Source organism: Calliopsis andreniformis, chromosome 5 (assembly GCF_051401765.1).
Source record: "Calliopsis andreniformis isolate RMS-2024a chromosome 5, iyCalAndr_principal, whole genome shotgun sequence".
NCBI lineage: Eukaryota > Metazoa > Arthropoda > Insecta > Hymenoptera > Andrenidae > Calliopsis > Calliopsis andreniformis.
The window spans coordinates 12,956,539-12,981,978 of NC_135066.1; the positions used below are offsets into that span (position 1 = coordinate 12,956,539).

At 34.2% G+C, this 25,440-nt stretch overlaps 3 protein-coding genes and 1 long non-coding RNA gene across 6 annotated transcripts; 1 reads left to right on the top strand and 3 right to left on the bottom strand.

The window, feature by feature from the left end:
- Positions 1 to 54: 54 nt before the first annotated feature.
- Hlh3b (Helix loop helix protein 3B) lies at positions 55 to 2,914 on the bottom strand. Its single transcript, XM_076378939.1, has 3 exons — positions 2,627 to 2,914; positions 1,726 to 1,937; positions 55 to 1,366 (listed from the first exon to the last, which is right to left on the bottom strand). The coding sequence occupies exons 1-3, from the start codon at positions 2,912 to 2,914 to the stop codon at positions 655 to 657; spliced, it is 1,212 nt and encodes a 403-aa protein (XP_076235054.1). The 3' UTR covers positions 55 to 654.
- Positions 2,915 to 7,476: 4,562 nt separating this feature from the next.
- On the top strand, positions 7,477 to 7,934 carry LOC143179867 (uncharacterized). Its single transcript, XR_013002033.1, has 3 exons — positions 7,477 to 7,587; positions 7,670 to 7,847; positions 7,908 to 7,934. It is a non-coding gene; the product is annotated as an uncharacterized LOC143179867 (long non-coding RNA).
- A 2,245-nt stretch (positions 7,935 to 10,179) lies between these two features.
- Positions 10,180 to 20,393, bottom strand: LOC143179487 (uncharacterized). Of its 2 annotated transcripts, XM_076378746.1 has the most exons (7): positions 20,288 to 20,393; positions 16,278 to 16,495; positions 15,562 to 15,743; positions 15,325 to 15,475; positions 13,897 to 14,604; positions 11,973 to 12,202; positions 10,180 to 11,346 (listed from the first exon to the last, which is right to left on the bottom strand). In XM_076378746.1, the coding sequence occupies exons 1-7, from the start codon at positions 20,319 to 20,321 to the stop codon at positions 11,019 to 11,021; spliced, it is 1,851 nt and encodes a 616-aa protein (XP_076234861.1). In that variant the 5' UTR covers positions 20,322 to 20,393; the 3' UTR covers positions 10,180 to 11,018. The 2 variants fall into 2 exon arrangements, with proteins under 2 accessions (XP_076234861.1, XP_076234864.1); XM_076378749.1 differs by lacking the exon at positions 20,288 to 20,393 and having other exon boundaries at positions 16,154 to 16,288.
- On the bottom strand, positions 16,993 to 23,560 carry LOC143179488 (spliceosome-associated protein CWC27 homolog). 2 transcript variants are annotated; one of them, XM_076378750.1, is made up of 7 exons: positions 23,332 to 23,560; positions 22,794 to 23,003; positions 22,521 to 22,721; positions 22,296 to 22,435; positions 21,967 to 22,221; positions 21,738 to 21,896; positions 16,993 to 21,671 (listed from the first exon to the last, which is right to left on the bottom strand). In XM_076378750.1, the coding sequence occupies exons 1-7, from the start codon at positions 23,371 to 23,373 to the stop codon at positions 21,149 to 21,151; spliced, it is 1,530 nt and encodes a 509-aa protein (XP_076234865.1). In that variant the 5' UTR covers positions 23,374 to 23,560; the 3' UTR covers positions 16,993 to 21,148. The 2 variants fall into 2 exon arrangements, with proteins under 2 accessions (XP_076234865.1, XP_076234866.1); XM_076378751.1 differs by lacking the exon at positions 23,332 to 23,560 and having other exon boundaries at positions 22,838 to 22,963.
- Positions 23,561 to 25,440: the final 1,880 nt, after the last annotated feature.

Consider the following 25,440-nt stretch of genomic DNA (forward strand, 5'->3'; position numbering starts at 1 on the left):
TTATTTTGTCTGTGACTGAATTGTGCTCAATGAAATAAATTCAACGAGAGAACAGAACTAATTGAATATGTTATGTACAAAATCTATTTGGCAGTAAGATTCCTCTATAAAAAGAGGTCTCGAAGTAACGCACGTTTTTTAATAAGTCTCTAACAATTTGTTTAACTTGTTAAGTTTAATACGACAATATGCTCTTTTAGGAGCATATGGCTAATAGTTTATGACATATTAAGAATTAATTATAGTGGCATTCTTCTTAATATCTCGTAAATTATTCCCCCCAAAAGGAGAATTGGCATATTCAGCTTGACTGAGTTCTATAAATTAGCAAAAACAAATTAAAATCTAAGAATCACACTATGGAGTTCTCTTTATCACTTTTACAGTATTTACTCGCTATAAGCACATTTGACTCTCACTTTTCCTCAAAACTACTCTCCCTTTTCGCAGTATCATCATTAAAAAGTCAAACGCAAATCTTCGACACATAAACTGATCTTAAAACATCTCTTCCACTTTAAAAGCTTCTTTCTTCAATAACGAATCATGAGACTATAACGAGTAAATCCAGCTCCAATTTTTGTCAAAGAAATCGATCAATTACCGACCGACATAAACGAATACTTAAAGTCAATCTTAACCACACTGTTCTCCTTACTTTCGATCCACATTCGATCGAATATCACTACGAAATCCCGAATTCGAGTCTTTAACAAACGTGACTTTCACCCTCTTCCTCACTGGCACACTATGCCCAGGCGTCAGCCCTTTGCAATCTTTCCCCTGGCTTTCCTCATCCTCTCTTTCGATCTTCAGCCTCTTCTGACCACAATTGGGAGCACTTCCATTGACCGCGGAGACATTGTTGGTCAAAGGTACGCTGGAGGAGCAATTCGTCAGAATGCTAGGACTGGTCACCGCCTGGACGTTGACCTGTGGCGACCTCGGGAAGGTCGAAGGCCGTGGACCCGCTGAAGGACGTATCAAGCTGCCATTATTCAGAGCAGCAGGCGAGAAAATGTTTTGAGCGACTGTAGATGGCGTCAAGCTTCTTCTGTTAACTGAACCTGACACATTGTGACCAGTTGGTGCGATCATCAATAAATTATTTCCATTTTTATCGCTGGCCACGTGGGTCACGGGGTGTTGCAGTTGTTTCTGTGTTGGAAAAGTCGTTCTGTACCCATGGTTCTCGTTCATTTGCTTTTCCTGTTTCAGTAGCGTCACTGGTAGCTTCGTGGAATAGCCTGTCGAATTCTGAGCATTGTAAGTGTTCTCACACTTGATTCGCACCTCGTGTTGACTGCTATCATTGCGGTCTTGCGCCTTCTGCCATTCTAGGACGTTGCTGAGGAGACGGATGTACCTGGAGATTGTTTGATTGTTAACTGCTTCTAATCTGGTGTCTAAAGAGTTGTTGTACAAGGTGTGTCTGAGTTAAATGGTCGAACTTTAGATATGAATTTAGGACCATAAAAGGCACAAATTTTTCCTCTGAAAGTATGCTCGCAAATGCTTCCTATATGAGACATTTACTTCTAAAGTTATAAGAATATAGGAACGATAATTTTAGAGTTAAATATCTTTTGGAGGAAGCAATGGCGAGTATACTTTCAAAGGAAACATTTGTTTTACAGTCCTAAACTCATATCTAAAGTTTGTTTACTTAATCCAAGAGCATCTTATATAATAGTTTGTAGTATAGTATATTAGAAGAAGAATTACCGTATGGCCAGTCGCAGAATTTCATTCTTTGACAGCTTCTTGTCTGGTGGATGAGTGGGTACTAACTTTCTCAGCTCAGCGAAAGCTCCACTGACGTTCTGCTGCCTCCAACGCTCACGACTATTCGTGAACAGTTTTCGGACACCTTGGTTTCCGATTCGAGGTGTGGGTGAGCCGATGTGTCCGCCGCCGGAAGATGAAATACCGTCTAGCTATGAAATTATTGCGAGTGGTTTTAAGAATCATCTGGGACATTGACACTGGATTGAACAGAAGTGCTTGACAATTTTCTAAATGAGACAAAAAGGTATGACTTTATGTGAATGCATCTTTAATGATGTATTTTCATGGTTAATATTTATAGAAATTGTTAATCAAGGATGAATCCTATATGCTCAATTCAATGCACTCTGAAACCTATAATAAGTCAGACACAAGAAAAATGGCTATGTACATACTTTCGTATGAGGTCATAAAATTGATACCAATATCTTTGCAAAAGTTTTTAAACCTTTTTCTGTAGTTTCTTGTGAGGACCAACTAATATTCCAATGAACATTTCTTTATACTTATAACTACCTAGAGTGTAAATTTTCATACATTTATGAAAATTTTAAACGTGCAAAAAGTTACATAATGAAAAATAAAGTACTAATTATACTATTTGACAGATAAAGCAAGTTTTTATTTAGGTTCCATTTCTTTAACTGTGTTAATAAAAACATGATATTACATAAAAATCCGCAGTCAGCTTATAACTTTATATTACTAGTGAAGCACAGTAGACGATACAATTATTATAATCACTTTGAATTATTGTTTATTTGAAGTTTGAACAAGAATGATTATTTAAGTTATTTATGTTACAGTTATAGGTATTATTTAACAAACTTCTACTCACGGAATTAATACGATCTCTTCGTTTTTTGCCTTGGTCCTCCTCCTCATCCGTGTCATGAGAATAAAATTCATCCGAAAGAGTCGCCTCTTCTTCTGTATCCCTGGGGGTGCCTGGGGAGTCTCCGACTTCCTCCGCGAGTTCTCCTTCGGCAGACAAAAGGGACTCTGCTGGAGAACCGTTCTCCGTGTCCACCGTTACTCCAGAGCAGCCATTGTACGTTAGCATTGACTGGAATTTTTGAATTGTTTGCCTCAACTTCTCTGCACGCGGACAAACCGCTCGAATCATTCTTTTCTACTTTGCGCAGTCGTTTCCCCCCTCTCGATTTTAATTAATATTGTAATCAATCTTCCGACGTTTGTCAGTGAAGTCACACGATTAAATGGTTGATGACAGAAGATGCGGGAAATCTAGCTAAATTATCGCGAATAAAATTAGCCTACATAGCGCCAACAGGATGCTACTATCGCACCCTCCATGCGCTATTGTCCCTGACATTCAATAGATACAATTAGATATGTATGTGTGCCAGACTATTTCACGGCAATATTCAGTAACTTTAGTAAGAAACTAAAACTATTACTAGTCAAATTTTAGATATGTTATTGCTATAAATTTCCCAAAATTATGAAACTAAAGCCAAGTTTGATTGTTGAAAAATTTGTGCACTGTTTGTAGAAAATACTATTCATAAATATAAGTTTTTAATTTTATCGCTGACACTCTGGTTTAGAGAATAACTTTGTGTAATTGTATCTACTGTCATAAAATAACAAAACTCTGTATGGCTGTTAAATTACATATTTTTTCTACCTAATTAACATTTATACCTAATTTACATATTTCCGCAGCTGGTCTGACAAATTTCAAGTTTCTGTAAAAAAATTCGATATTTGATCCTCTCTTAAATAATCCACTGTATCACATCCTTTTATTTACTTCAAGTTCAACTTTAAAATGCATCATTTATAGCATCGTCATTTTCCTCTGCTTTTTATTTTACAGAGTTCGTGAGTTGGCATTTGAGTGGCTCATATTCTGCTCCAACTTACTGATTTCATGAAGATCATCCTCACACATGGGCAAAATACTCAGAGTCACTTGTATTATTCACTGATTTTTTAAATTTAACAGAGCTTACCATATTAGGAGAATTTTGTTCACTTTCACCACCTTGGCAAATTTAGGGTACGAATAATAGCAACTACAACTGTCACTGAATTGATTAGGGTAACTTAAGGAAGTACATTTCTCGTCAAGATTGTAGCTGACGTTGAACCGACTGACGAGCCCAGAGGAGTCGATTTGACTAATAGAAAGTGCGCTGCAACCCCCGGGAAAATGAATTTTGCGAAGGCGGAGCGCAGGCCCCATGGGTGGAGCTCCTCTCTGGACCGTCCCATATTGTACACATCCAGCATCCCTCCGGACCTTTAGGTCGCTGTTAGACCCTTGGATGGTGGGGAAATGCCACATTAGAAAAGAAATATCGATTTATCATGGAGCAACGTGAGTACAAATTTCAGTAGGTAGTTTCTTTCTTGACGAGTTTACTTAGAGAAAGATTGAACCTTCGACGAAATCTTAATTGACAGATTGCTGAATCAATGCAATCGCAATTAATAAATCTTTCGTTTGTTGCAATAGTGACATGTAACAAGATCTCGAGTGAGCGAGTTGTAATTAGGTACTAATGATTAGACTGGAGATTTTTAGACATTTAAGGAAATTTTAGACGTGCAAAAAGTTACATAATGAAGAATGAAGTACGAATTATAGTAATTGAAGAATAAAGTAAATTTTTATTTAGGCTCCAGTTCTTTAACTGTATTCGTGAAAATATGAAATTACATAAAAATATGCTGTCTACTATGTAGATGTAGACTATATAGATGTATAATGATCTCTGATATCCAGATTCTAGATTATTCATTCTAGTAATGATAAGAGAACTGTGAAGAGCGAAATTCAATTTCTGGTTTAATAATAGTCGACAGAGAATTAAAAAATTAGCCACTAATAGAGCCACTAGAATCATGTATAATGACGCTTTAGTTTAGTGTTAAGTATTGTGTTAAAGATAATAGAACAATAAAATAAATACTGCAAATCGATCGACTCAGAAGGGACTTTTGCTCTCAGAATTCTCAAACAATTAGATTCTTATTAGCCAAACCCCAAAAAGTCGACTAGTGGAGGGGGTGAGCAAAAAAGGGAACCTTGTTTAATATACATTAGGGGTGAGAAGTTTACTGAACCCCAGGCGTTGTCAAGTGGCCACCAGCCACGAGCTGTTTTATTGTGACACCTCCTGAGGGTGGCGCAGATTTTCCAGAGGGATGAATCGTAGGGGTGTCATCGTCCCATCCTGATTAAATGATTAAATCTGTGATCGTGCTCATTCGAGCGCTATTACCGGTCAATCTGCGTGGGAGCTGGTCTAATTTTGTCTAGATATTAAATAATTATTTAAAAACTATCATACAAATATTCTAATCCTTCAAAATTTTCACTTTTTTCTGACTTTTTCTAATAAAATAGCTGAATTCAATATTTCAAGTTATTAAAAAAACCCCTGATCCTTAAAAAAATTCAATCTTTTTACTCAACGTTGAAATTGCCACCTCAAATTTTGGAACCTATTTAGATCTCAATACTTAAGCTTAAAAATAAACTGTGCGGTGTCTTGAAGAAAATTTCATCCAGAATTCAAACTTCTCAGTTCCAAGAAAGGAATCATCATGTGCATACAGTTATCTATAATCTATGACAATTGTGCAATGACTCACACAACAAACCTCGTTGCGCTATCAAATTCTTGCAAAGCATTATATGAACGAAACGCCAGAAGCTTAAGAGGCACAAGTCATGGCAGTGGCAAAATAGAATAATTTTCCAATCTACTGTCACGAAAAACTAATATTTGTAGTAAGGCTGCATTAACTTGATTTACTAGAACGAGGGTAAATTGCATTTAAACCGACGCGAATGGCTCGAAAAGAAAAAATGAAGCACGGTTCGTTCATCGTTTCTGATAACGGTGGTGATTAGATAAGGCACGAGTCGATGTTGTTTATTCTTCAATTGTGTAGGAAGCATCTTCGAGGCAGACGTTAATGGGACGAAACAGGAAGGAGGTGGAGACAGATTTAGTCACGAGTCACCGTGCATATGACCAGCAGATAACAAAGGAACGATTTTCTTGCTCGTTCTCAGTCGAGAGATGGGACAAAGGGCTTTCCAGATTTGATGAGTGAAAATTTATGAACACTCAGGTTTAACTTTTTGCATAAAAATATGCTGTATGGGAAAACGACCTAAGTCACGTTTCCAAAAATTCCAATTGAGGCCTTAATTAGAAATCTAGAACATAGAATTTATATTTTCGAAAGAGGCATTTAAAAAATTTGTTCACTCAAAAATAAGGGTTGGAGAAGACACAATGCATAAAGCAGTATTGAAGTTAAAAACTTCAAAAGAAAAGAAAAGACTCACACCTAGAGATACAGAAGAACAAAGAGTTAAAATTTGGAGGTGCACTTAGTTGAGCCACCACTTATTAAAGAACTATTATTTTTTCTTCCTTCTGTACCTTGATAATTTTTTATAATAATGTATTTTTACATATTGCTCACTGAATGTCCAAATCCAAATAGCATTGAAAATCGTCAGCTCGAACCGACTTTGGCGTCTACAAATATAAACCATGGGGGAAATTCAGTTAAATGTATTTTTTAATACCGTTATTAGGATCCCACTTTTTAACTTTATCGACACCTTAATCTGGAGATAAAAGGCGTATAAATGACACGTGCGTCACCCTTCAATGGAGCCGCGTGCCTTATTCGTAGACGATCTGAGGGTGACTTTTTTTCGATCTCTGCTAATCCATTATTGCGACCACATATGGTGTGTGATACTTCTGTAGAGTGTGATAAAATATGAGTAAACGCTGTTTCGGTGTGCAGAGAAATTTTTTCTTTTTTAGAACACCCTGTATATGGAGTATTTCGAGAAATATAAATATATTGGAAAAGAAAGAATGAAGAATCATTTGAATTTAAACCATACAATTTTTCCGTAATAAATTTGCCTTCCGAATTTGATCGATTATAATTCTCGACGAGTTCCCATCGTATCGATAAAAACACCCCAAAAACGCTTCGACTCCGAGCGCAGCAAAAAGTCGCGAGGGGTGGGTTTTGTAGCGGTTTCCCACAGGTTTAGTAACATATAGCTCAATTTGCGCGTGGCAATGAATACAAATTAGGTATTAACGTCCTTTGTGAAATATAATCGCGTGGTCATCGAATATTAATAATGATTCTTATCTTCCTCCCACTTATATTAAAACTTCGTTTAAATAAAGTAAAAGTAGCTTACAAACCACCCCCAAAATTTGGGTGTTCAAAACGACCATAGTTATGCAATACAAATGTATGCAATACAAGACCATATTTATGCAATACAAAATAAGTAACAAAGTGTGTGCTTAACGAAGTAACCTGTTTTCCTTAAAATAAAGTAAAATTGCCAAAGATGGTAAAACAAAGTTTTCAAGAAAAGCAAAAAGAAAATTTCTATTTATATAGTTACTTATAAAATTATGTCATTATAAAATATAGTCAAGAGGAGGTTGACAACTTGTAATAATTTCTTTCAGAGGTTGGCGATATATCAGTATTTTTCTGTATATAAAATTGAAAAATTTGCGAATACCATAAGGGTGTTGTTCACAGGCATGGTGCTAGTATGGGAGACTGTTATCTGTAAACCTAACGGGAATGGAATATGGTCGAGGAGGCAGAAGAAATATCGTTGGCAGGCCGTGCCAATAGAAAAGAGGCGTGTCGACGGTTTTGCGCAGTGTCCCATGAAACGTCAACGCGTTCGAATAGAATCCCCATGGCTGGGGGTGAGCGTCGAGGAGTACAGCGATACGAATGGGGGAGGGCACAAGGGTGAAATCAATTTTCGTTATCGCTGTCAACCAGCCGCCTCATATTAATCCCATTATTAGTGTTTGTTTTCCAACTTTTGCAGGAAATCCTCCAATTGTCGGAGTTCCGGTACATCGGAAGAACAAGAAGAAATTGGACTTGCTGGATGTCGCAAGGGAAGCTTTTTTAAGTTTTTCGTGAAGGATACAGGGTTTATTGGCGGACACAAGGTATTAGGATGTTGAAGATATCTTCTATTGATGATATACAGGATAGTTGACGTAAGTAAAGCCATTTAAATATCTCTTCTAATTATGATCTCACAAAAGATATTCTACCAGGGACCAGTATACTGCAGAGAATGTTCCTTTTCCAAATCTCAAGTAAAATATTTTGTATATTAACACATTTGAAACAGATATGTAGGTGACTTTATTTAAGTGTATCACCCTGTATAGGTGATATTGATTGAGTAGTTTTACATTTGAATTTTAAAGGGCAGGGAAAAGAAGGACGAAAGTCTTCATCGCTCAAAATAAACAGAATATGTTGTTCTGATAAATTTAGTTATACTTACAATAGTTTAGTTAACAGTAGTTTAAATAAGCGATTCTGAGGAATTTAAAAAATTAAGAAGTTTGAATATTTGAAAATTTTCAAATTAGAAAACGCAAAGATTTAAAAATTTGTTTCACTTGAATATTACGAAATTTGAAAATTGGAGTATTTCCAAAGTTAAATATTAAGATTACTGAAAATTTAAACACTTGAATATTTAAAAACATTTTTATTAAAGTATTGAAATATTTGAATATTCATAACAGTTACCAGGTATCTATTAAGATACTTCACCTTCGGTTGTAAATAGCAAACAAACGTGGCTGTAAAATTAAACCAAAAACTCATCAATATAAAAAAAATCTATTTAATACAGACTTCATACATAAATAAATTAACAATATCGAACTTAAAAGGAACAACATTATCTCAATCAAAATCTCTCCAAACCAATGCAATACATTTCTCCTCCCCGTGGTTCCAAGAACAACATAACAAAACGGCAAAGACTAGGAGACAATTGTGTCTCCAGTTTAAATAGAATTTCTGCTGTCACCTAACTAAGGGGACAGATAAAACGTCCTTTGGTAATATTCCTAGATGAGTATCGTGCAAGGACATTCACGTACAAGAACAACTGAGTAGTAGCAGTGAATTCACCCCAAAAAGTCATTGGCGCCACGGAGGCTGCGCGAGCCGCGAGTGTTCGCCGCTGATAAGGGATGCTCCGCCTTCGAAACCCCCGACGCAGTCCTCCGCACCCCCACGGCCATGGAATCGCAGGGTCAAGTTGTCGGGAGTCTCTTGCACCGACATAAAGTATTAATCTGACGGATTAAAGGAACAGATAGGATGGAGATTAATTCTTAAGATGTTGAGAGAAGTAAAGGATTAACCCCCTTGGATGCTTAATTAGTCTTGCCTTGGTCACGCCACTTTTTCGTCGGCAGCTATCACTGTACAATTTTTCTTATTAATCAAAGGTTTGAGGATTATACGGCCCCTATTTATACAATTCTCACTAGGTCTATTCATGATTTAGATCATTGTCTAGAAATAACAAACTATTCCATTTAATTACAAATTAAGAAATTAGTCATTTTTTATCCCCCTACTGATGAGGGTAGTTAAAATATTTGTGAAACGATAGGAAATTTCTTTCAAAAGGATACGACTTACTGAAAGCTTCAACAGTGAGAACTGTGCAAATTTTCTTCTCCTCTTTGCTGCATTTACAGGTTTAAAATAAAAATATAGTAATTGAGGGTTACTCGAATTTTTATATTAAAAATATAAATACTTTCTACAGTCTCTGGCTTGCACAATTGTATGTATAACTCTATACACAGTAATTGATTCATAGGAGTAATTGAATGCTGTAATAAATAGAGTAATAGACGCAGTTCTGTCGAGTAAATAAGAATTGGAAATAATTCTTGTAATATACAATAATGGAACTGTTGAAAAATTTGTGTTTTCCATATTGAAGAGTAATTGACTTAGGTATGTACTTTGGCTTTTGATGTTTCTATGATAGAAATTGGCTAAAAACTTATCCTCGGATAAGAAAATAAAAATATTTCGCTATTCTTTAATATATACAAATAAGTCTCAAATAAGTCTGGTAGTTTAGTCTGTTCGTGTTTCGCAAGTATAACTTATAAAGAGTGTTGTAAGATTACTTGGTTATAGTTAGGATGTTCGAGATAACATGCGAAATTATCTCCTTATTATAAAAGGTAAATTGGTGAAAAATTTGGAGAAATTGGTATTTGAAAATTGATACAAAAAAAGACACTTCAAAAATTGTTTACATTTGAATTTTTAAATATTGGAATATTTAACTTACTTAATATTGAAATGTTTGAAGAATAGAATACTGGAATAATTTCAATTTTAAGATAATAATACTTAATGTTTGAATTTGAATGTCTAAATATTTGAATATATCAATATTTTGATATCTCAATATTTAAATATTTGAATACTTACTTGAATATTTAAATATTTAATTTTTAATTATCAGAATATTTGAATATTTATATGTGTGAATTCTTAAATATTTGTAAATAAATATCCTAACTATAACCAGGTACTACTATACTACATAAATATAGTAACATGTAAATAGGATGTTCGTCAGGTGGGAGAAAATTTAAGGGATGATTCTAGAAATTCCAGATTGGAAAAATATGGTAAAGTCATTACATTAGTAGTCATTACAAGCACAACATTTTTTTAAATATTAATAATTAACAAAAGTATCCTCACACACAATCTCGTTACTCTTCAATTTATTCTTATTTTCTGTCTCTAAAAAGCGTTAAAATTTTCTCCCATCTATTATCGAACACTTTGTATATACAAAGGCATAAACGATATACTTTTCAATAATTTAAGAGATGGTAGGGGAACCCAAATGAAACATAAAATGTTGTATGACAAAAGATCCAATCCTTTCCCTAGTTGCATATATTACTTACTCCCTCATAAAGTCTCGAGCACATGCCTAAAGCATCCAATCGATTAATTTCAATTTACATTATGTACAATATCGCTATCTTACAGCTATACTAATATTAGTAATATTCTCAGAATCGCTGCAAAACTTCCTAATCAACAACATTCCAAATTTCCCCCTTCGTTACTTTTCAACTGTCCCTCAAATTTGTTCGTTCACCACAATCTCAGACAGTCTATATTCGACTCCTCTTATCACAAACTCGCTACCTTATCGCAGCTGCCAGTTAATCAATGAAAAACGATAAAAATACTGTTGTACCATCATGGTTCGTCCCGACTCTTTCATCTACTTAATCCTAATATCTACAAAGTGAGCATTATCGGTTCTCGTTGCTAGATCAGAATTGTATTGTCCTCTCGTCTTGTTGACGTCAGTGAAAGGCGAAGATAAGGATGAGCAAAGGAACCAACAGGATGCATAGCAAGTATATCGACGTCCTAGGTTCACACATTGAGACCACCACATGCTCCTCGTTCCATTGCGAGTCGTTGCCACTTAATGGTAACTCAAGGACGGTTTTCTCGTTGCTGAAGAGCTTTAATGGTAACGAGCACTCTGTTGTACTGTTTTCGCAGGAGTACACTGAATTGGAGAGATTGTAGACGGTTTTCAGGAGGTCGAAACGCACTCGAAGGTAATTTGGCTGGATCTCGTTCTCGGAGTTAAAGACGAAAAAATAATATCCATTGACTGGGACTCTATAAAATAATATCGCAGAAATCAACAATTAAAGATTCAGATCAGTTATATGTAAAGCTCCAGTCTTCGAAACTATTTTAACAATAGTACTGCAGATAATCAAAGTTTTCATAGAAGAGATAAGACACGAGACGTAGCAGTTTCCGAAGAAATAATATCCATTAACAGGAACTCCATGAAATAATGTCACAGAAATCAGCAACTAAAAATGCAGATAACTGCGGATTTTTATGCATTTACAGTAAATTTAAATGTCTAAAAAAGTAGATACAAAATACATGCTACATGATTTTTACTCAGATTCTATTTTTAAAATGTATCTATAAAAGTTTGATTTCGACTAAAAATCTGCAGTTTTATGTTAATATGTAAAGCTTCAGTTTATGAACCTATTTTAACAACATTACTGTAAATAATCAAAGTTCTCATAGAAAAGATAAGAAACAAGTGGTAGCAGTTTTTGATGTAGTACATATAAACTTGTCATGGCTACTTCGCTTGTGAGACACCATCAAAGTTCGTATCTCCTTCAGTTTATGATTGTATTTACTTCCAAGAATTAAAGACTAAATCTCATATCTCCTCTTAGGAAAAAATTCACATATGTCTGGAAATTCTTGGGTACCTGTATGTGACAGTATTAGCGAACGACGCAGTGGAATGTTCGTTCTCGTGCTTCGGTGTGCACTGTCGATGCGGTGTTAGGGGTAGATTCAGAATCAACCCCTGACAATTGAGAAGCTGTTCCTCTGAGCTGCTGAAGGAGCTCCAAAACTCGGAGTTGCTTCTGTCGTTCAGCGTTGTCTCGTTCACTGTTCCTCTGTCCTCGGCGATGCCATCTGGGTGCATTATGCCCTGATGTACGAGAAAAGTTACTAACGTGTTAAATACCTTATTATCTATGTGCAAAATATTTTAGTAGAATGTCGAGGTCGTTCACCCCTTCATGGCATAATATTTGAAGAAGTATTATCTTGTTATTTTATTATGTCATGTAAGCTGCGATTTCTAAATGTGTTAAGTCATGCAGTGGTTGAGACTGTTTAGTATACAGTAGATAGCGTATTGAATTTTATTAGAGATAAGTTCTTTTAAAAATGTATGAATGTAATACCAGTTCATGGAATGATTGTTTTTGATAAGGCTCGAAGAAAATAGTGACGTTATCACGAAGTTTTGATTGAAAATTAGATGATCAGTGTGGGAGAAATATTATTTATACTTCGACCAAGCAGAGACGATAATAAATAAGGATAAATCATTATTTTGTTATTAATAACTGAAGTAAAGTTTGAATTTTTTAAATACAGACCATGTACATATAAAAAATGTCCAGAGTACATGTTATATTTGTAAGATAAAACAAATCTCTATTTAAAGTCAATTTGTCTAATTGAGCTGCTTATTTGCCAAATCGATTAATTCCACAAAAATATTTATAGTTATTTTAAATATAGAAAGTCAAGCGTCATACAATTTTAAAGATCAAAATTCTTAAAAATTCTAAAAGTAGATTTAAATACTTTGGCCTGTAAACGCCTCAGCTGCACTTACAGAAATATGAATTTACATATGAATCAGAAATCTGTTATTAATAATAGTAATACTACGATATAAGATATACTTCGAATTTAAAAACAGAAAAGGCAAACGAATCTGTTACTCAATCTGTTAAATTATAACCATTCCTTAATCAAATCGTTAAGGCATCTTTCCAAAGGCATCCCTTGTTCTCGAATAAATATTTCTTTCTTAATCTGCCTCAAAAAGATGAATCAATGCTACGCAAATGCATAATAGGATGTCAAAGAAAGTCAACCAAATTCGCGATCGTCTTCCTTATTGCTCGGGGGGAAAGCGTTTCAGGCAAATATTAACATTGTCTCAATAATATCTTGATAAGAAAACTCTCATACGTTTTCGATGGAAATACACGCGAGCAAAATATCAGATAATACGCGAGGTACAATTATGAGATTTAGTAATCTTTAATGGGGACAATATAAGTAATCCGATATATCTATCTGGCCGATAAAAGATAGATTACGATCTACTAAATGGACTCTTATCAACTACATGGCTGACGTCAAATCGACGGAATTGAGATGGTTCCACATTCCTTCGACAATCGCCTGAGAAAACAAAATTTCAGGATCAAATCAACAATCGCTTTTTTCGACGTCGATCCCACGTCTTATCAGCCGTTTTACAATATCGTGTATCAGCTGATTATTATTGGGGAGACTTTCGAAGGAAATTCGACGAAGAAAATTTTCCACGATTCTCTGTGGCTTAATTTTGAATTCCTTTGGCACCCGCCATTCTTAGCTTTCGCAACTGAGCAATTAACGAAGATATCGTGAAACCTGTTAATTCACAAATTTTCAATGACTTATTACGTATTCGTCTCAATCATCTGAATTTCAATCCTTGAAAATCTGTATTTGAACTCTGACTTTACTATAATAAGCCTTATTTTACTATGTTAATTGTTAAGTTATACGTAATCCTAATTAATCGCACAGAAAAGTAAAATAGGTATCTATTACCTCTTCAACACCAACATCCCTCTCTTCATCTTCCTCCGTCAGCTCTTTATGAAGAGGAGAGGACAAGATCAAGTCTCTTCGTCTTCTTTTTTTCTCACTAGCCGACAAGTTTTCATCGTTCATCGTTTCATTCACCACTCGTCGCAACGATCCTGCTTCAGGTCCCTTCTTCTCGATTTCGTCCATAAGTCTCCTAAGAATCTTCTTGCCACGATAACCCAAAGAATTAATTTTTCCTAAAACATCCTGCATCACCTCTGCTGACGTAGGCTCCTTGCCCTCCTGTTTCTCTTGCAACTGAATGCTTCCACCATTTTGTTGCTCTTGTTTCTTAATTTCTATATCATGTGGCTTTTCGATCTTCTCTGGTTTATTATTATCATTGTGTACGTTTTTTGTTTCTTCTTTGATGTCTGAAGAATATTGAGTGGGCGGTTTGTCAATGTTTGCAGTCTCGCGAAAGGTGCCCTCGTAATGATGATGAGGATTCTCCTTCTGTTTCTTCTTCGTGTCGAAGGTCTTGACGAAGAGCTCAGTGAGAATGGCCCTCATGGTCTTGGCGTCCAACTCGTGGCTGCTGTAGTGATAAGACATGGGATTCGCTGCGTGTTTGGTACTGTTCAGAAGGTGGGTGTGATCTTTGTGGAGGAATTGTATCCCTTGGTCAACCCTTTTCATTTTCTCAGGCTCGTTGCTCGGACTCTCGTTCTGCGCAAAATGAGACATAAGATCGATCATTGTTTAGCAATGGTATTAGAAATAAAAGGAAGTACAGTGAAGCATTTTTGAGTTGAAGAATCGCTCTGAAGACTGACGTGTGAGGTATCGAATGCTATTAATGGTTCTGAGTGACCCATCTTTTTAATTAATTGGTACCAATTGTATTGGCGAAGTTTTTCATTAATATCTACTAGATATGCAAAGTGGAATGGCTCAGTCGCTACAAGTTATTTCCTTGAGAACTGTTAGAGCTGAAGAAAAATTTTTTTGAACGCTTTAAGATTGAGTAGTTTTCTCCAGGAATGTGGTAGAAGAAGGTACTCCATTTTTTCTTATGGAGTGGCATAACTTTTTGGAAATAAATAATGCTTATTTAAGGCACTCATTTTATATTTTGAATTAAAAAAGAAATTTATCTTGACTTTTAACTTTTCTAATTCTATAAAATAACTTGTAACCGTTTCTGTGATCCATCTATTACATCCAGTAGATTATTAAATAGGTAGGGTTAAAATTTACACACCACATTTCGTTTTCCATATCTGTATTTCATTATTTTTTGTATCTTATTTTAATTTAAGTTATATTTAATAAATTATATTATATAACGTTTACCTTATCTTATTTTTTATGTTATCTTATATTGTTCTATGCAATAAGAACGATGTTACTAATACTATTATTACCCAATATAAAATTATATAGTACCTCAACCGCTGATCCATTGGTCGTAAGAAACCCAGTCTCTTTAGCAACCTCGAGGAGTTCCTCCATCTCTTCGCTGCTATTATCCCCAATGAAGGCGCACTCGTGCAGGTGTTTATGACCACGAATTATTGTCAACGAAGCGCCAGGCCATCTACCATAAAATTCACATTCTTTAAAAATTAGGAACATTTTTCCTAAATTTAACATGCCACTCAAAGTGTTAATCGCGTCTCTTACCTCACGCAAGTGGAAACAGTAACGCTGCTACCTCGAAGAAGATAGAATCCCCAATATTCCTTCATGTCGTCCTCCAGAATTAGTTGTCTGGTCATAGTAACTGGCACGGCTTCATTTTTTACTGTTGGTTCGTCGCTCATCAGATAAGCGTTAAAAGTCGTATTGACTTTTATCACTTGGCTCTACGAACAGTTAATTTTAAGTTGCATTTTATTTTTCAAGGTTCACTGAACTATTTAAGGATATTTTGAGGTGTATATACATTTCTATCCGGAATGTTCGACTACAGGAACGCAATTGAAGCATTCATAACAGAAACAACCCTTTATAATTTCTATCTTTTTAAACAGGAAGAAAGACAATTATATAGACATGGATGAACAGATTAATAAAAGAAGATAATTTAAATTTAATTAAAAAGCCCAGGAAAAGGTCTTAAAACTTCTTTGAAAAAAGAATCTTAAAAAAGATAAAAAAATTGTATTCTAAACTAGAATACACCCTTAAGAGTGCTAAAATTAGAAATTGATACGCGTAAATTGAAAGTTTTCGGTCAAGTTTAATGAAAGTTTATTGTCAAATGGACACGTACCCTTATTCTCGATTTTCTACCCTTAGTTTGAACGTCTAGAATCATGCCATCAATTTTTCCCCACCTATAGCCGAATATCCTGTACGTGTAACAACGATTAGCAAAGAGATGAGGAAACACCTACCTGGCACCAAGTTGTCGACACTTTTGCATCGATAAGCCTCTGATCGGAGACGGTTAAAGGGTACAATTGCTCGGAATAAACGCGGTATCGCAAGTACATCGGCCCCGCGACCAATACGGCGGGAAGAAATATTCCAAGCAAGCATAATCGCAATAGCTTCAGCGGCACCTTGTACTGAGATCTACGAGGCTGCCAATCTCTTGGACGAGAACCATCTTCTACGAATTGTAAAGTCTTTATAAGAATTCTTCGTTCAAAAGTATCTCTCAAGTATATATTTAAATAGAGGTTAATTTTAATCGCTAAAAGTCTCGATTACATAATATGTGGCACGAGAACCTTCTTCATCACTGTTGAGGGTGCATATTACTCACATAGTATTTATACCGCCCTTTTTAGAGTACCTGCCTCATGAAATCGAGTCAATTATAATACAACAAAAACACTTGGAAATGGAAATTAAATGCTTTTAATTGTTAATAATAATGTTATGAAAAAACTTGCATATTGATTAAAAACTAAAAAAAAAAAAAAAAAAAAAAAAAAAGAAAATGTAAATATCATTCACTTTGTGCTAGACTAAAGTAAAGTCTTTCTTAATTACTTAATAATCCATCCATCACATTTAAAAAAAATTAAATTATCTGGGAAATATCTTTGACACAATCTTCATTACTTAATGATTATCTAAAGGTTAATAAACGATTGATATAAATCAATTTCCACTGATTTATTTATTTATTACATTACAAACGTGTGCTGTCGTTACATCAATGTAATTTATTTCATACAAAAAGGTACAGCAAACGTGATCGCTCCAACATCGCTTATGTTTGTATACCATTTCAATCACGCTGTGACCAAATGCATTAACATTCAATGTTTATTCATTATCAGTAAGGCTTTAAATATTCTGGTCATTCTACGAGCACGATCGAAAGAATCTTGCTGTAATTTATGAAAATGCGTCATTTTATGACAGTAAAAATCTCGAACATTAGTAGTTTCTTTCGAAAAAAATTCACTACTTAGGTTCACTGTACTTTATCATGTAAGTTATCTTTCGAAGAGATTAATTTGTTACTTTGATTACACAGTACAAGATTCTTGCGTACAGTACTAACAGCAACGGAAAATTCCGCAAATTTTCTTCGACAGACAGATCTCTTCATGTTCATCTACACATAACAAGGGTTATGTTTTGCTGTTTTGTTATCTCATCGATATCTGTCTACCGTAATTTAGTCTGTATGTTCTTGTATCGCGATATCTTGAGGATAATGAACAATTGCTTAATAATAACGACAAAATATACGTCTGCTTTAAGATCGAGACAAATGAAGATCTACTTGAACATAGAGAATCAATTAATAAAAACACAAGATTATTGTGTTAAGAGGATTTTAGAGATCAGATCACATATCGTTTTAATCATCTTGATAATTGTCTAAGAAATCCTAAATTTTCAATGTTGTGTAAATATTCATATGCAAAAGAGTAGAGTATCCAAAAATGTAAAGAACACTTTGGTGTTCTTTAACTTTTGAGTTAAATACCCTTTTTTACATATAAATAGTTCGAAGGAAAAACTTTAATAAGATTTCATTTCTTTAACTGAGTTTCTAAAGATAAGAAATTTTATAGATATCCGCAAGCATTCTTTTCCTAAAAATACAAATTCTATTTTGTAAACTTTTTTGAAAATGTGGCTTATGCCTTTTGTCTAGCAGCTAGAAATACTTATCTATAATAATCATGCGAATTTTTATTCGACATGCATCAAACACCCGCCCACTGCTTGCATATAGGTATTTAAAATAAAAAAGGTTGTAACTTTCTACTTACAATGGAGTAGAATATCTAGATAATAGAAAACCCAACAAAATTTCGAGTTTCGAGAATTGAAATTTTGCACTTTTTTCGTGATTCGAAATTCTCAAAACCCAGGCCAGAAAAAAGCATCTAAATTGAATGAAATTATCAAAAAAACATCTCAGAAAGACTTTTCAGTACATCTGGCACTCTAATCAACAAAAAAAGATTAGGACCAGAAAGGATTCGAATGCTAGTGTTCTTGAACAAGAATCATAAATTTCCGCTTTTTTGAACCCATATTTTTAAATAAAAAAATTGTTTTAATACCCTTTCTTCTTTCTGAAAATATAAATCCAATATTTTAGATCTTAAGGCCTTATCTCGAATTTGTTGAAAGTCTGATATATGTAGACCATTTTGGTTTAATGCCACAGATATAATTTTCAAATAAGATTCGACAGATCAGGTCCAAATCATTCGATTACATATCAAGCTATTGAACTCATGCAGCACACATTTGAGGAATAAACGAAGAGGGTATCGCTTCATCGTTCACCTTTGTACCAAATGAAAGCGATAACCTTCAAGATCGTCGCAGCACAGCCTATTGTCTTCACCGAATCTCGCACAAATACTCTTAGTGCAAACAAAGGCACGTGCATAGAACAAGAGGTAAGATATCACTGATTTGCGGCACGAATATCTAGCTGCTTAATCTATCAGAATCTATCTAATCTACTAATCTCCTTATTTAAAATTATTCATTCGATAATCGGTCAAATAATCGAAAGACGCTTGCTCATTTTGTATTCAAATAAATACACGTTCCAGAGAAGTCCCTAATCTAAGTCTGTTTAGTAACACCGAATCGACGTATCTGTTATCATATCCTTATGTAAAAATTCGTGAAATTTTTATATCTCTGACGTCTTTCTTTTTCTGTCTCGCCAAGGCAATCATGCAAGGTAGTCATCAATTTCACGCATTACTCATCAAAACAAAACAGAGAAGCTGTTCGTAAATATTGACTCGAAAAACCTATTCTGTGCAAACAGTGCGTCGATTACATTATTCATTATTAGTAATGAATCACGATTTTTTTCTTACGTACTGTTTATTACTGTGATTTATTACACCTAACCTTGTCGCTCTAGTCAAGAAACGAAAGTGAGAACTGATGTTTTTTGATCAGAGCAAAATATACGCAGGCTTATTTGTTCAACCAAACTGTAGACATATCGCATTTGGTATGAAACAGCGTTGTTTTTTTCTATTTTGTAACTCGGAAGCGTTTCGTTTTTAGACAGCTTATTTACCAACACTTTTTTTGCTAATTTTGACGAGCGTAGGCGCGTGCCAAGTTCCCACAATAAATTCGTGGTCACCCTGTATATATGAAACGATCCTTACATAGATACACGGATTTAAAAATAAAACTTGTCCTATCTGGTGGAGGGACATTTATACGCTAGCTGCTATTACGACTAAATGAGCTACATTAAAGAAGAATATGCGACTGAAGAGTGAATGTGCCCTATTCGGTCTCAAAGGGGATACGTTTTCTCGTTGCTTAACGGCGGCTTGAGTAAATAGAGAGTCATTGCATAATTAGGTAATTCAGCTATCAATGCTAATATGATTTTAACGGACCTTAAACCTCAGCAACGTGCTCGCTATACACACTACCCTGCATAAGTAGTTGAACCTTTCACACGATTGGGAATGCGTGAAATACACTTTTTTATTTACGCTAGCTGATATCAGATGTTCTGATCAATATTTGTAAACCTTATATGATAGTCGTCTGAGATAAGGTCTGTAGGTAAAAGTATATTAAAGACTTTTAGTTGAAGAGTACTTCATACAATTTCCTATAATGTAAAATTGTGAAGTTCAAACGCATATGCGCAGTAGTGTACGTGTGCAACAGGCGCGCCGTGCAAAGTTGACTTCACCGCGTGACAGAGAAATACGCGTTAAGAGACACTGGTTAACGCGTCTGCAGTGTATAACTTAGTTTCACAATGATACGTTAAAATTACAGTCGAACATATGCTCGATACTGAATAGAAATTCGAGTTTAGTCATTTGTAGCGGTGGAACAAGTGGATTTTTAACAGCGCAGATAACAACCACCACTGCGCGGCAAGGTTTCCCAAGCAATTGATAAAACATATTAACGAAACAAAGCATACCGAGTATATCTATTTTCAATGGCGTTGTCGACATTCTCCTCGTAGAAAAGCGGCATAGACACTTTCAGAATCACTTTCTTCCCACGTGGATAACGTTAAAACACAAGATAGCGCACACAAACACGAATAATTGTGATAAGTTATGAAAGAAATATTAATATGTACTGTTCAGGAAAATATTACAATACGCATCTTTCACTTTAACTTTCTTTTATAATATAACTCCAATTTGTTATATTTTTTTCTATCTTTGTAGGTACTGAGGTCCTTTATATCGTCTTTTAATTTTTACGATTTTTAAACTTGTATTATGTGTTTGCACAGTATTTAAAAAACCATAACAATCAACTGCGTTTGTTTGATATCGTGAAGTTACGTAAATGCACGATGCGTATCGTTCGCCGTCGACAGATCGACTGAATCAGTGAACGTACATGTCACGCTTTGTATCAGCGCCTTATCAACTTTTACTGTGTTTCGGATAAGCTTTGATCTATACGTCTATTTGCACAAAATCGGGGCGCTACTGCTAAACTTCTTTGCCATCAAAATATTTGAGTAATCTCGTTGGGTATGGTAAACGCTACCATACGCCCACGAAGGCACATATCCAAACGCTTTTTCGCTGTTGGCATTAAAATACAATGTTTCTTATTAGTCATTTTTTAGTGCGTATACGTTTAAAATAGACTATATACCTACTAGGAGAGAAATCATTTAACGTTGTAACCTGTAATAGTATTCATCTATTAAAAAGAAATATATTTTGTCTAATATACGTTCTATACATGATTCTGTACAGTGCATAAGCAATATATATGCCTCTCTTTCACATAATAGTAATATTATATATAATACAATTTATTTACGACGAGAATCACTTCGTCTACTTTTGTCGTCCCTTAATTTCTGCGATTTTTCGCCTCTTCGTCGTTTATTTAGCGGATTTCGAGGATCGTAAATCTCGAACCAGTCATCGTCCTTTGTACTTGCGTCTTTGGCAAGAACTGGAGCTTTTTCCTCGCAATGTAATGCGTGTACCATCCAAGATTCATCAGATGGATCGAAATCGTCCTCTTTACTAGTTTCTTTTTTTGGTGGACTCGGCGACCTCTCCTTTTTGGTTTCTTTGGCGCTTTGAAGCTTCGACTTAAATTTATTTAACAAATCCATCGTGAAATCTTCACGACTTTTACCTTTTTTAGGCAGTTTTGATTTTGCCTCTTTATACTTTTCCTGAGTTTCAACGTACTCTTTCATAATCTCTGTTTTTTTCTCTTTCTTTTCTTCCAATCCCTGTTGTATCTTTTTATCCTCCTCCTTTGCTCGTTTCTCATTTCTGACGTCACGTTTTAAATCTCGAATTTCTTTCCTAATTTCTTCCCTGTATAAGTTTAATCATAAATATTTATATACAATTGCCTGAGAGATATTAAGAAACAATACGTACGCTCGCCTTTTCTTCTCATCGTCTCTATCCTTTCCAAGGTAGTACTCATCTTCTTTTACATCTTTGTCATCTTCAACATCATCCACCTTATAATTCTCTCCCTTCTTCGGTTCCTTTTTCGTATCTTTCAGTTTATTCTTAATCCTTTCTTTCATTGCTCTAAAGTCATAGTATCATACTTAGAAATATGCTCTTTCGGCTAAAAATAAATTAAATATGATAAACTTACTCTTTTTCCTTTTTTATTGTTTCCAATTCTTCCGGAGTTTTTGTTTCTTCGTCACTTTCCCAATCGCTACTGCGATCTTCCTTCTTCTTCTTACTTGGAGGACCAGCTGGTTCGACAGCTGGCTGTGCACTTAACTTTGGATCAGACAAATGATCGTGCGCCGATTTTCCTTTACCACTAAATTGCTTATTTAAAATCACAGATTCTTCCTCATCTTCTTCTGCCTCTTCTCCAAACGATAAAAGGTTAAAATTTCTGGAAGAAAATATTTCGTAATGAAGAATATTATTGATAACTGAGTAGATGCAGTAAATATTTATTCATCTTACTTCACTCCTGCTTTTTTGCTTTTTGTACTCTCCTTCCCTTCTTCAGCTTTTCTTGCTGTTACTCTAGGTACAATATCAGAGAAAGGATTATTCAATATTTCCGTTTTTAAAATCTTTGGAGGGTAAAGTGGTCTATCATTCTAAAAACATACAATTATTACTATACTTTCTTATCATAGTCTTGTAAGTAACTTTTAGTTTCCTATATTGAAGATACAAACTTACTTCATCTACAAGTGCTTCTTCTAGTTTAAGCATATTGAATATAGTTTCCCCTGTGACTTTGCCAAAAATTGTGTGTTTATTCTGTAACTCTGGTGTAGGACCCAAAGTAAAAAAGAACTGCGATCCATTATCGTCTTTGTCGGCATTTGCCATAGCAAGCAAACCACGCCGACAAAAACGTAATCTAGTGTGAAATTCATCCTAATACAGATAGATTTGTTAATTGTCATCTAACAATGATACAAGAACTATAATTTTAAATTTATGACGCACTTTAAATGGTTGATCATAAATACTTTCACCACCTTCGCCAGTACCTGTTGGATCTCCACCTTGCGCTATAAATCCTTTTATAATTCTATGAAATATAGTATTATCGTAATAACCTTCCATACATAACTGTATGAAATTTCTACAAGCTTTAGGAGCTTCCCTTGTCCATAATTCCAAATCAATATCACCAACAGTTGTTTTCATCATTACCTATTTAAAGTAAATAAATTAAGTTTTATAATATTTGTAAAATAAATGTACAATTAAAAATATTATATACTGAAAAACTGTAAAAGTTTTAGAACAAAAAATTTTTCAGTAAGACGACAGATTATAAGAAGGAAAAATATTTTGAAAATTGATTTGTAGTACTTGCAAATAAAATTATGTGCTACTAAAAGAAAGTTAAAGAAAGTAAACTTAGTTTTACATATCTCTAGTAAGTTAGAATTTAAAAAATTGTGTAATATAGGTTATATTTTTATCATGAGTCGTTGAAAAAGAAAATAAAAATATATTGAGATGCAAGGATACTCACTTTACCCGTAGTGGGTGGCTCCTGTATGTAAATGTTACTCATGTTTGCAAATGTTTATTACAAATGATGAAAAACTATTTGACAACAGGAACACTATGTACACTTTGGCCTTTGTTTTGCATAAAACAATACTTTTTATTGTTGGATATTACAAGTTACGTAATTAACATTGTGAATCAACAACATCGCGACAATCTTCTGTCATAAAAGTGTTATGAAGATATTAAACTATTTTGTTGCTATTATTCAAATTATATTTATTTATCTGTGTATTACCATTAATAAAGTATAGTATAGATCTATCATAAAATGTATTTTTCTATCGTAATCAATATTACCGACTCAGTCTAGAAATGAGATTATAGCGCTACAAGTGGCAGGAATTAAAATTAGAGATTAAAAAAATTGAAATATGCTTATTCATCGTAAAAATAATTAACAAAAATTTAGAAAATAGTAAGATAATATGTAGAGACTCTGTAATATAGTAGGCAAGCCCTGAAATATTTATTTTTCGTTCTTAAATTCTAAATTACATTTATCTTAATCGAAAAAGAAATAATTTGTTTAAACAGGAAAATTTCGAGTTTTCTTTTTCAATAATATTAAATTCTTTATTTCTCCCTTCATTGTATATACATCATTATTTAGTACAAAAATTTTCACAGACATCCACAGATTCATTCATAATTATTTGCACCTGTCACAATATCACGTTCATGAATCACTCAATTTTGAAACATCTTTAGCTGTTACACAAGTTCATTCTTCCTTACACACATTGTGTCTAATAATCAAGATGGAAGGATAAAAAGTATCAAAACTTTTCAATCTAGGGATATTTTGTTCGATTCTTCAGCATCCAGTATAATATGTAATGATTCCATACATTAATCCTTATTTTCTGCTCATTCACTTCACATTTATTATATATAATTTGATTTGACGTTAAAATCTTTACTGCTCTGTGAGTATCTTCCAGAGCCAGTAACGATTTTCTACAAGTTTGCGAGAGATGAGACACGATGCAGGTGCCATCTTGATCAATGATTACATTACAGGTAGATTTCAATTACACTATATGTTGCAATCTAATAAATGAGCAGTTGAATGAAATATATCATATGGAGTAATATTGAAACGTGAAAATACTATTGATACTAAAGAATAAATATCACGTTAAATTTTGTCTGTCGCAACAGAATATGTTAGGTTCAAGAAGTTTACTTCAATTTTAAACTCATATTTATTATGGCATTTGGCGATAAGAAACCATACGCAAAGACTAAAATTGAAGAACTGATAAAAACGCCCTTTGTTCAATTTTACAATATCTTTTCTATAGAATTTAAAACTGTTCTAATAATCAAAAACGAGATCCACATATTAATCTATGGAACAAAGATTGAAAATGGTGCATTTTTTATTTTCTTGGAAAAAATATTGACAAGGGTCGTTTTTGTTACGAAACTCATAATTTAAAATTATTTGTAAAAATAAAATCAAGGTGGATATAAAGGACAATCAACCACTTACTCTATCATGACAAAGAAACAGAAGCGAAATATATTATTACTAATTATCGCTAATAAACCATTGTTAAAATTAATTTTCTTGACTGTAGAAATGATTCAAAGAGTAGGAATTTAATGGGATAATTAGGACGACATTAGGGTCGATATAGTTTTTGTGAAATAATTAATCTTCATGATACTGCATGGAATCTAGGGTTAATTATCCTAAGTCCTAAATGATCTAAAAGACACAAAGGGGAGAGATTAGAGCTGTTGATCTTACCCGAGTACCCAAGAGATATTCGTCTCGCTATAAACTCACGAGTTGGAATCAGTTAGGCATTTATAAGACATAAGTGAAATTCTAAGATCAATTCATGCAGTAATCACTTAAATTGGCTTTATCAAAGACGGGGACTCGGTAAAGTGAAGTAGTTCCAAGAATGTGTATTGAATGTATTATCGAACAAAGAATAAATATATCGAGACAATGAATTCGAGAATAAAAAATGTTGCAAGGCGGTACGACCCTCGAATAAACTACTTGAGACACTTGATCTGCAATATTCTGCGAATCTTGTTATAATGATTGTTT